Raw genomic sequence first — 12,433 nt, 5'->3', positions numbered from 1 at the left:
GTTGTATTGTTCACACGCGACGCCCCTGGAGTTCGGTTGACCCCGCAGCGCCCTAGAAATGTCACGGTTTATTTTACAAAGCACAGTCGAAACTTGAGTGAAAAGGGTGATTGTTGATTTCATTTTGGAAGTGTGGGGAGCATAATCCAAGTGGTCGTGGGCCTGCACCACAAAGCTGTGATTTTCTCTCATTATTTTAAACAGGACGTGCGTGACTGTGTGTTAGTTATAAGGCGCTCTCGGTGCGTACTAGGCGTGCAGGAGAAGGGCACCTGTTGCTTAACAGCTCAGAACACAGAGATTTATATATATCTCGCATGCACGGGAATTTAAGAAATTGTTTTTTTATCAGAAAGAGTGTAAAAGCAGAACTTTAATTAAAAAAAAATTAAACATGCAAACAAGGATTAGGCAGTCTAGCGGAGGTGGGCACCGGCATCAGGCGGCGTGAAAGCCTGGCTGAGGCCCAGGGAGGGGTGGGACCCGAGAGGGGGGAGCGGTGAGGGTTTCACTGGGACACGCTCTCCCGGTCACCTCTGCCGGGGGAGGGATTTGGGAAGGAGCGCTGGTTGGTTAATTTTTCTCCTGGCTGGCTGACAGGCAGCAGGGTCGCCCCAGAGGCGGCTCCGGGATGAGGGAGCTTGCCCGGCTCCTCTCTGTGAGGGTGGCAGCCTGGCAGTACCCGCAGGTGGACCGCCTGGGGAGGATGCGGGTGCCCTGGGCGGTGAGCACTCCAGGAGCGCTCCCTAGAGCCCGGGCGAGGAGTCATGTTTGGGGTGCACAGGAACTGCAGCAGCTTCCCGAGAGCAGCGCCCAGAAGCCTGGATGAGCTGGACTCATTGGGCAGAGTCCTCCTGCACAGGTGAGTGCCCCCCAAGAGACAGTGGACACTCCGAGCGCCACAGGCACCCTAGGCACGGCAGACTCCTTTACGCCGCCCTTTACCATCATTGCCCCCTTCCTGGGGGCAGGAGATTCCCAGTGTCCTGCAGCCAAGACCGGCTTTAGCACTGGCGCGCCCGGCGCGGCAGGCTTCATCGGCGCTCCCATCCCACCCACCAACCACCTCCGGCTCCACGGATTGCCTCACTACCACCCACACTGCCCCTTACCTCCCCACAGACCATCTCGCAAATGCATTTCATTGGTTGTATAGCGCTGTTCATAACATTGTAGCACTTTACGTGACACATACACTATACAGAGACAATTACTCATACGTGTGTAAATCATTCTATAGGAAATGTTGCATAAGACAATAGCATAGCTTTCTAACCTGTACCATGCAGTTTGCATGCCGCTCTTTCAATGCAGTTCATAGTTCACTGTGCTGGATTATGATTGTAACTTATGAACTACAAGTAAAAAAGGATCTCTGTGACAAAAGCAGTAACCCACTGAGCTATCATGTAACTATTGTTCTGTGATCAGTATGGTACACGTTATTTCTGCATACTTTTTGATGAGTCCAAACCGCCTCTAAGCGAAACTCATCTCTCCAGCAGAAACATTAATCACCAGCGTTAACTTTACATTTTTATTTTTGCCGGGAACATGCAGGATACACAAGGAACTCTGCAACAGGTGTTTTTAAATTCATGAACTATTTCCTAACGCAGACACCCCCCCCCCCCTTTTAAACTCACTAGCAGGTATGGCTACACCAGTCGCACCGCCTTATAAAAGGCATCTTCAGAGTCATCCAAACTCCTCATGGGGCAGCAGACACCCAGAGCCCTGCAGTCACCCCGCAGTTTGACAGACATTTTCAGACTCAACCCTGGGAAAGCAGACACCCAGAGCCTTGAAGGCATCCTGAGGGATAGGTGACACCCAGAACCTCACAATTTTCCACAAAAGCTGCAGACACCCAGCCTTCCAGTCCTTGGGAGTCTCACCATGGGTTGCGAGTGGTGAGGCGCTCGCAGTGGTCGCAGTGGGGAGTCCCCAGCACTCCAGCAAACTTTATTCAAGGGGAGGATTATTAGACACCATGCTTACAACCCAGGAGAATTCATGTCACTTGGGCGCATGGAATTTGGGAACAGATGTATGTATTTTTAGTAGAAGCGGATTCATTTATCTTACATAAATGATTAAGTCTGAGAGTGATCTCTTGTATGGACAAAAAGAGAAATTCATACTTAGCCAACTCTAAGGTCCTGTTTATGATCAAGGCGGAGCAAGATTACTGCATGGAATTCCACTCTAGCCGAACCTACACCCAATTGTCCAAGGTATGGCATTACTGGTTCCAGTTCTACCCGCTGGTAATTCCAGACAGTAAATTTGCCTGAAGCTTTGGCTATAACAAAAGACTAGATTAGTCTCCGTGTTCGCTGAATGTTTTCTTTGACATGGGGAAAGCATCTAATACTTCCCCAGCCAAAACTATTGTTCCCTTTCACTCCCCTACTCTCCCATTGCCCATTCCCCATTCAAATGTCGTGTCAAAGCCAGAATTCCTTGCACAAATGCTATCCGATAACATAATTTTGAATGTTGGGAAACTTGAGATAGAATACCACCTAACTCGTAATCAGCGCCTCAGAGTCTTACCAAGGGCTTGTCCATTACCCACCTCTCCCATTAACCCCCACTACAAGCTGAAATATTGTTAAAAATAAAGTCCCTGCATTGGTGCTTCCACTGCTGGGAGGCGGGAAGGAGGGGCACACTGTTGGACTGACCCTTTGGGCAGCCTTGCATTGCCAGGTGGGTTAGCTTCAAAGGGCCACTGCCTGGGATATTTTGTGGTCCAGTGGGGCGTGACGGGACCCAAAAAAATAAATAACCAGATTGCATTCTTCCTCACAGCAGCCCCAGTTCATCCTAGAGAAGGTGCGTTTCGTGCCCTGAAAATGCCCTTCACCACAAGCACCTGGAGGTGTGGGCATGTTCATACGCTATGTAAACATTCACAATGGAAATTGCTGTGAGTCAACTGAAAGTGGCATCTACCCCTGGCCCACTTCCAGAGAAGCCTTTCCCTGTCCTCCTGCCCTGCTGACCACTCCCCCACTCTGGTTGTCCGAGGGCTAGGTGGGTCCTTTGTCGTCTTCTTTCTGGACCCTGACAGACCACCTCGACCTTGGCACCTCAGGTGGTTTGTAGTGACTCTCGGTTGTTCTTTTTTGCTTGCGGGTGTGCTGTGCGTTCTTATGCATGTAGTTATTATGTGCTCTCAGCTTGTATCATCAGTGTTTCTTTCAATAAAGAATGTTAAAAAAGAGCGTGGCTTCTACTGGGTCCAGTGGATTCATGAGACATATGTGTTTGGACAGTCAGCCGCATGTGTTCAGCAGAGAAATTGACAAGGTATGTTCTAATGATTAGATAAAAGAAATAATTAAAACCAAGATATCATTATACACCAATAAGAGTTCAATGATGCTTCTGGGATTGTGATTTTTCTTCATAGCAGTTTACTTGACGCCACTTCTTGTGCAGGTATAAGTTCAATCAATCAGTGTATTTGTAAAGCGCACTACCACCCGCAAGGGTCTCAAGGCGCTGCTTCCTGGCAACAGGTAACTGTAGATAAATAGGGGAAGACCTGATGGGTTAACAGCCAATAGGGCGCCTTCAGGAGGAAAGTTTCAGTAACACTTTGGGATGCACATCCTTAGTGCTCACGGAAATATCCAGATAATTTGGACAATGAGGGTATGGTTTAGCAGTGCAAGGAATCCTTCAACCTTGAACAGTCGGAGGTGGTGGGGGAAGTGTTTTGGGAGTCGGGGAGCATAAACCCTGCAGTCCGAAGCACAGCCTCATTTAATGGGGATTGATGTAGGCCGGTCATTAGACATGCAAGACTTCTAGGATGGTACACTGGTGCTGGAAATTTAGTGGGTGTGAGTTTGACATTTTTGCAACAATCACTGCAGTGGACCTAACTAAAACATAGATGTCAATGTGGGTAAGGGCTTCAATGGGAAGAGGGGTTATGGCCTGCTAGAGAATTGTGGAAGGAGTGTAGGCTTTGGAACGGGGAAATTCAAGATATTCTAAAAAAAGCACGTAATGTTGTTAAATCCGTTTAAATTTAAACTTTTGAAGCATTGAGGTGTGTGTTGCATAAACAAGGTTTAGTTGACCACGTGCCACAGAAACTGTCACCTGCAGGTCCCAATGACATAGCTCTTAAGGACAGGCACCTGCTGCATCAGGCTTTTTACAACAAGTGACAGGTTTCATTGTTAGTAGGACAGTGTGGTGAGTCATTGCCTGATTTGTTTTCCTTGTTCTGTGGTGTGGAAAAGGTTGAGCTAAGCAAAATCTTCACATGTTCACCGGGGCAGCGCCTAGCGTTGCAATTGTATGTAGTTCATCCCAAGTGAGACCTGACCTGACTCAAACAGGTAGATGCAATTTGAATTCTCCAGGTCCGAGCCTTAACCAACCATAGAATGTGGTTACAGGGTATTACACTCCACATTCCCACCACCTGAAAATACCGCTACTGGAGGCTTCACAAACTTGTAGATCAAGTATTGGCAAAAAGGGACAGTTTATTGATACAAAGTGCCTGAGTCACAAATGTTTTTGTGCACCCCACTAGAGACTGGGTGTACAAATGCAAGCAAAGTCTCAAAGCAAATTTGCAAACTCAAGTTTTTAAGGGATTACAACCTTAAGAACAGTGGTGAGAAAGGGTGTAAGCTCCACAGTCACTATTTAGGGTTAGGCTCGTATTAGTGGACACCAACAGCTTTGTAAATTTGTGGATTTTCACATACCCATTAGAGGGAGTTTCCCACCCTAGAATCAAGCATAATCTTCAAAGATGAGTAGTAGGTGCATTTCCAGAATGGGAATGAGGAAGTAACATCCCCATATTCAATGACGGTTTTGTGGAAGGGGATACTCTATGTGGAAAAATATTTTACCTGTGGGGAAAAAACAAGACAAAAACGAATTAAAAGTGTAAATGAGAATTTGTGCCAAATGTATGCATCCTGAGTTTACATCTAGTAGGAATTCTGCAAATGTAAAGTTAAAACATGTGAATACTCCAGGAAATCTAAAATTTTTGTTGATTTCCAGTAGTAATCTTGGAGCTCTTTGTGAATTCCAAGATGGTTGGAAATTTGTTTCAGATGTCAGCTTAGTCTTACTCGAGGACATTTACAGCTTTCCAAATCAGACATTTGTTAATTGTGCTTAAAGTTAGCACGAGATGAGTGATATCTTTCCACACCCATTTGCTCAATTGCTTAATGACTGCATGGTGCGGGGATGGTGGCTTTCTAGTACTAGAAATCATTACTTGCAACATATAATTAGTTCCATAGAAAATATTTCAGGTATATGTTCTAGTATTATATCTTTCTCCACCTAATACGTAGTGTGCTTAACAAACTAACTTGATGTCACAAATCCTTAATATGTATCACTCTCCAATCTTGAACTTCCAGCAAGTTGATAAATGCCCATTTACAGTCTTTTTAAAGAAAAAAATAATAATAACACGATTTGCAGATATAAACCAGTGCTAATTTGTAACGATTAATACTCTAAACCATAAACGGCTCTCGTCCATTTTCTAAGTTATTTGGCCTCTGAATTCTGTTTCTCACCTCTCCAACCTCTTCTGTGCCAGTCACATGGGGTAAGAATGCGGGAGGGCGTTGTAAGGTGGGAGAACAGTATGAATGTGCAAACGGTAAATCTTCTGTGGGATACAGTCAACTCTGAACATCTAGCCCCCTTGTGCCTTGATTGGACATCGTCTTGAGTGTGTCAATAAATGTGACTATGATCCAGTGGTCAGCCCCTTTAAAATCAGTCAGAACTAAAACACATTGCGTAACTAACTACCACTCCTGCTCCAAATCTGAGGAAAGTGACCTGTCCCTTCATGAAATGCACAGATCATTGCCAGAGCTCGATTAAAGCCCCCATGATGAAGCTCAATATTACATTATTGTGTCCTTTTATTTACCTCTTTTAAAAAGTTTTGAAAGATCAGTACTTTACTACCTTTAGGTTTGAGTTAAAAAGAAGAATAAGAAATACAGAAAGAGACAGAGGAAGAGCTACATTTAGGGCTTCTTATTTTCATGTATTTTTCGTGGTTTGCCATCGCTTGAATGAGCTGTCCATCAAGACCATGGCATTTGGTGGATAGTTATATTGTCCCACTGTCTTCCCAGTAAGTCCTGTTGATAGACGTCACATATTACTCTTGATAGGCTATAGACAATGTGTTCTTGGATGTATTTAATTTGCTCACACAACAACATTTTAATTGTTGGCATATGTTTTTTGTTAGAAAGTTCTTGGTGTTTGGATACAGTAGCATATAATAAAAACAGAGCGCCATCCACTAACTCCCCAGGCACATCTATTTGTTTTGATTTTCTTTCATAATAACATGTTGCTGTATTTAATATTTATTTATCACAAAGTTACGGCATACACACACAGGCTTTTGTGTGAATGCAATAAATATACACCCAGTGTCAAACGTATCTACAGTGCAAAATGTTGCTATTGATGCCTTTTATGTTCAACATTTAGAGTGCTAACTTCATCTCCTGACTTCTTTTCATAGTAATGTATTTCGATGGCACAGTTTAACTTTGCTGATGTTTTTTTTATCTGAAAAGGGCCCCTATTTTTAGCTACAACATTGCTGCAGTCCAAGACCTTGCTTCACCATGGAATTTTCACAGGCTCCCAACTGCTATCAAACACTGCGCTGGCTAGAAGCCAGGCCTATTGGCTTAGCCAATGCTTGTTACATATGGGCACTGGGTTAAGAGGAAATAGGGTACAACCCTGACTACTAAAGGCTCATTTGAACAGAGACACTCTAGAGGAGACCAAGTGAAATCTGAGTTCTAGGAGCAGCTACATCTTAGACTGGCAGTAGGTAGGGGTTTAGAGAAGCTGTTCACTGCTGAGGCGTCTGCCCATATGTTTGAATATTGTCTTCACAGACCTATTACTGAGTTTAACACTCGCTGCTGTCATCTATGATCTGCAGATCAGACGTTCGAATTCTGGTAAAGCCACCTGGAACTTTTATCCTCCTGAAGTAGATAAATTGAGTACCATTAAACTGGGTAATAACAGCATATTGTTAATGGCATAACAAATATATTAAGTGTTAGCTAAAATGATATGGTATTTATGTCAGACAATATTTTTGTTATCGATATTCTGTCATAACTGTGTCACCTGGCCTGATTTTCGCAACGATTCAGAAGAAATATGCTGTTCGATTATTAATTCAAATCGGTTCTATGCAGAATAGGACATTTGGTACACTGTGGCACAAGTGTGATTGCTTTTACGAATAAATGAAGTCGATATAAAACGGAAAGTCGATATAAAACGGAAAGTTTATATTTGCGATATGTCGAGGTGTTTTTAAGCTGAGCTGTGTATTAGATTTGCCATCATTTGTTTTTAGTAACTATTTTTTAGAAATTGCAACGTTAATGTCCAAAACCAAAAATAACGTTCTAAAAATGTGCACAACATATAGAGTTTTTATCAGAAGAGGAAAAGTGTGCGTCTTTTGGAGACAGCAAGTGGAGAGGGGATGGGCGCTGAGAAAACAGGAGAGGAGGAATAACCCCTTAGCATCCTGAGATATGGAATACGGCTGGATAATCACTATCATGTTCATTACCGGATAATCACCAGCGAATCAAAGTAAACTCTGAAAATCCACTTTCCTCTAAATTTTCGGAATTGTTGATTAAGTAGTGTGGCCACAATTCGATTTTTTTTTTTAGAAAAATGATTCCTTGGCGAAACGGCTTGACGTAACCCTGGCTATTTGGGACAGATAAAGAAAGAAATGGGTTCGAAAATCTTTGTTTTACTATTAGCGAAAAATCTCCCAGCGACCTTCTATGAAAATAAATAATGCCTCTGGGGTATCAGAATTTAAGAAAACTTTGCATTGCCTACTGCTATTTCATTTCTTGTTCCACCTCTAAAGTGCAGTAAAGTGCAGTAACCAGCTAAGTGTGCTATGAATATAGGACATACCATGAGGAGACCAGCAGAGCTGCTCATAGCTGCCAGTTTACTGCAAAGCATACACTGCTCACCTGTCTCCCACACCTCTTCATCCAACATAATGCTGAGCGCTGTGCGTACGACACACGAACCACACCTCGGTGGTCATCAAGTGCAACACGGAAACACTTCCCATGTAGGATCAAAACAAAGACAACACACTTCCAACCACACACCCTACAAGGTGTAGTGTTCCACCCATGTAGGCAAGAGCTTTAGTGCCCCACATAGGGTAGTAAGCGCTATATAAATGTGGCAATACAATAGAATAACAAACAGTTCAAGAAACAAAGGTGACCTCTCCTTACATGGCCATGAGGCGCTTTCATTCACTGTAGGAAATCAAAAACTCTGGCCAGATTCCCAGAAGAGCTTTTTTTTCCACTGAGAGACGCACATATGGTACGATTTGCACTCTTGGTATAATAAATTCTGGGGTGAAGTTAAACATTTTCAAAGGGTTTGTTTTCCACATACTAAATTCTCCAAGTAGGTTAGCTGGAAAAAGTAAATCAAAACTTGATAATAAATTGTTAGCTAACGTTTGGCAGAGAAGGTGGGTGTACTTCATGTAACACCACCCTCGTAATTTTTTGTGATTTTAAAAATAAACTCTAGATTTAGTTTACACGAGCTGTGAAAATCGTCACTGTTTACTTAGTATGGTACCAGGACATTGTTGTCTGAACAGCTTCTTACACGAATATCTTATCCTAAATATAATTTATATAAATATCGCCCCAGTGAATTAAAAAAAGTAAAAGGGACGATATTTTTTGTAATTAATATTAATGTAAAATGAGATGTATGTACCATTCATGAAACTGCAAAGTGATCCACAGATTGAACAAATAACAAAGACCCTGGCTGTGAAAGTGAATTCATTAAATACCCTGTGGGAGACCATTTTGGACCCAAGCTTTAACTGTGCTCTGTTGTCTAGCAACCTTTGGCATTCTTATCATCTTGAACAGTTTGGATGAACACCTCTAAAGTGGTCATTCCGAAAAAACATGCTTAAGCTGGAAAGGTATTGCTAATAGTCAATTAAAAGTAAGTGTTTAAAAAACGACTAACACACTCGGTAGTTTCAATTTCAAGAGCCATGCTATGCTACTGCTCCCATCACATGTGACAGCACAATGAATGGCCCACGGCTGACCCAACATGAAAAAAACTGCATCTGTAGAAAAATTTGAAATGCGGTGTCTAAGTATGACAATTTTATAAGTTTCCTTGACGTGAATTTGGATCTCCCATCAAAAGTTGGGGATATTTTCGCTGTCCTCACGTACACAAGCACACTCATACGTATGAACAGTCACGCACATACGTGCAACAAACGGGAGAGGATGCAGTCTGGCATTCTGTCGAATTAGCAAACCTTAATTAAAATCCTCTTAATGCAGTGGAGCAAACTGTATAATCTGGGCGAGTTACTAGCCCCCTCCTCAAAGTCTGTTGGAAGTATCAGGAGCATAAGCTTTCAAGAGGACTATTGCTCTACCGCAAGGCAACAACATTACCCCAGGAGGTTTTTGTACCTAATTTCGGATTTTTGCAGAGGCACTTAGTAATAACGTAGTGATGCACCTGTGACTGGCAAACTCAGTGGTAGTCCACTTTCTGCGCTCTTTGCCGTGTACATTCCTCCAGGTACTGCCATGAGGAATTTGTACAGCCATCTCCCAAGACCGTGCTTTGCTTGCGTTCAACTCACAATTTTAAACCAGGTGTAAACACCATTTGAGCCTGATTTCAACACTGCCACAACACTTGGAATGGGCTAGTTAGCTCCTCAGTGGCTTGATTCCGTTGTTTACCAGTACTGGCTTGTTCAGATACAAGCTAACCACCAGTGTTAAGCATCATATCAAAATAGAACATTCCGGGAGGAACATTGAACCCAGGAAACTAGTGACTAGCTGTGTCCACTGTTTGGAGGAGTTGCTTATTGTCCCTCTCATTGGCTTGCTTCTTATTCAGTGGCATGCCTTCCTCTCTTGTGGTTGTCTCTCTCCTGGAGCATAGCCTTGTTACCATCCTTTTGACTGACTGTATCCTTCCACTGCTCACTTTTAGGAAACAACTTTTTATCGTTTTGGACAAGCACTGTATAAGAGTGCACGTGGGATCCAGTGCTCTCCCTCGTGTGCTTTTCCCAACTTCCTTATTTTGTTCTCTAACTCTTGTGTTTCTCTCCTCACCCTGCGTGCACTCTTCCTTTTTTGCTTCTCCCTTGACCCGTGTTGCTCTCTCTGGCTCCCTCTTGTGCTTCTCCCGCCACCCTCCTTGTTGCTCTCACCCTTGTATGCTGCTTTCCCTTCTCTCCTTCCCACACTCGGCTTTGTTTTTGTTTTTCTCCCAGACTTACTCACACAAATTACTGCAAGCCCCTCCGATTAAAAAAAAAAGAATCTCATGCTACTTTAGTGTATCTTTTTAATTTATTAAGCCATCTTGGATCAGTAAATAAAAAAAAATAATGCCCACATCATTTCGTAGGCATTCGTATGCATGGTGGCACATGCACATGCATATATCATCACGCATGGATGTGCCTGCAAAGCCATGCTGCCACCGGTAGCAGCTGTGTCATTGTGTTGTTTTTTGTATGGGCCACGTTGTACAGCATGTGCAAAAAAAAAACAGTTTTGCTTATGTTGTACAGCATCACCAAAAGGAATTGGCAAAGCCAACAGGTTCTGAGACATTTTAGCTTTGCCAAAACTTGTTTTATCTCACAATATTCAGGTACTTCTTTCAAAGGCGCATTCATCTTTTCTGATGGTTATGAAAAGGCTTAATTGAATCAAAACTGGTATAAACTAATAGTAATTGTCTAGGTATGTCACTGCAATTCTAGGTTAAGATTATCATGCTGGAGTCTTTAATCTTTGGTTGATAGGAAGGATTCTTTAGCTGAAATCCTGTGGAATACGCTACAGAAACTGCTTTATAATAAATCATTTTTGAACTTCTATATTCCCAAGCTTCTTCTTCAAATATCAAATTGTCAGATATAACAAAGCTCAACCATGAGACTTACAATGACGTGTGCTTGGTTGTGGATGATTTAAGTCAACTAAACTCAGAACAATAAAACAAGTAGCTCTTTGAAGCAGACTAATTCAAATTCCAAAATCCCACAGTGCATTGCTGAAATACCAATTTGACGTCACTAAGGGCGAGGCCTCAAAGTGTCACAGGAAATATGAGAAGGCCACTTATGCAGCATAACACACTTTGCCCACACATAAATATACTACAGCCTTGGACCTCCTCCAGACACTTACTGGTCTTACTATTATATCAGTTTTTGGCTGAAAAATATTTTCCCGATACAATCAATAACACAAGGCAGAATATTGCCTTTTCCAATTCCGGCAATCTACTAAAATCATGCACTTTTCTTGGATGAGGTCAAAATGATTACAAGCAGTACAAACCTAAGCAGTTGCGCAGTAGACCCTACTCTAGCTAGCATGATTGTTGAATGCATTGAAGAACTTTTATCAGCAACTAAAGAGTTCAGGAATAGCTCTTTTGGACTGGACGTATTCCAGACTGCACTAAAGAGCTATGAGTAACCCACTAATTAAAATGCCTGCCCTGAGAGTTACCACCCCATCCGAAATGTTCCTCTATTACTGAGAATCTGGAGTAGGGAGATATTGCACAGTCTCCAGCCTGTCTGGAAATACATGATACTGTCGGAATTTGAAGTCAGATTTTCGGATCAAATGGAAGGTAGTTTTGACAAAGGAGATTGCTAGAAATGGGGTCTCTAGATGGCAGTGGTATGCACCCTGTTCAAGTAAGGACCCTCACACTCTAGTCAGGTTAAGGGAGTCACACAGCTAAGATAACCCCTGTTCACCCACTTGGTAGATTGGCACAAGGAGTCTGGCTTATCTCAGAGGCAATGTGCAAAGTATTTGTACACACACAGTAACACCACAAAAGTACTCAACACCAGTTTAGAAAAATAGCCAATATTCTTTTGAGTAAAACAAGACCACAATGACAAAAATCCAACCTACACAAATAAAGTTATAACTTTTTAATGTTTCAATGAATCTTAATCCATAGGAATTAATGGTTGTATCTTTTTAGCAGAAAGTACCTGGGATGTGTCAAAAACAAAGACGATGTGGGTCACAGGGAAGAAGAAGCGCCGAAAATCAAAGCGATGCGTCGGTTCCTTACTGGCAGGGGAGGTGATGTGCTGATTCTTTCCTCGCGTTGATTTCTGGACGTGCAGCCTTGGTTCCTTACTGCGGTGCAGGGTCGATGAGAAATTGACGCCCTCGGGGACGATGCATGGAAAATCCACAGACACTGCATCGATTCTGAAGCTGTGAGACAGGTGCTGTGTCGATTCTCCAGATGT

At 42.8% G+C, this 12,433-nt stretch overlaps 1 protein-coding gene across 1 annotated transcript in view; it reads left to right on the top strand.

The window, feature by feature from the left end:
* Positions 1-413: 413 nt before the first annotated feature.
* Positions 414-12,433, top strand: part of INTU (inturned planar cell polarity protein) — a 361,378-nt gene continuing 349,358 nt past the window's right edge. Inside the window, exon 1 of the mRNA XM_069242352.1 lies at positions 414-862. Coding sequence (XP_069098453.1) covers positions 768-862 — 95 coding nt within the window. The 5' untranslated portion in view covers positions 414-767. The remainder of the gene's footprint in view (positions 863-12,433) is intronic.

Source organism: Pleurodeles waltl, chromosome 1_2, assembly GCF_031143425.1.
Source record: "Pleurodeles waltl isolate 20211129_DDA chromosome 1_2, aPleWal1.hap1.20221129, whole genome shotgun sequence".
Classification (NCBI taxonomy): Eukaryota; Metazoa; Chordata; class Amphibia; order Caudata; family Salamandridae; genus Pleurodeles; species Pleurodeles waltl.
The sequence above is the reverse complement of the archived record's forward strand: the minus strand, read 5'-3'. Positions and strand labels throughout refer to the sequence as shown.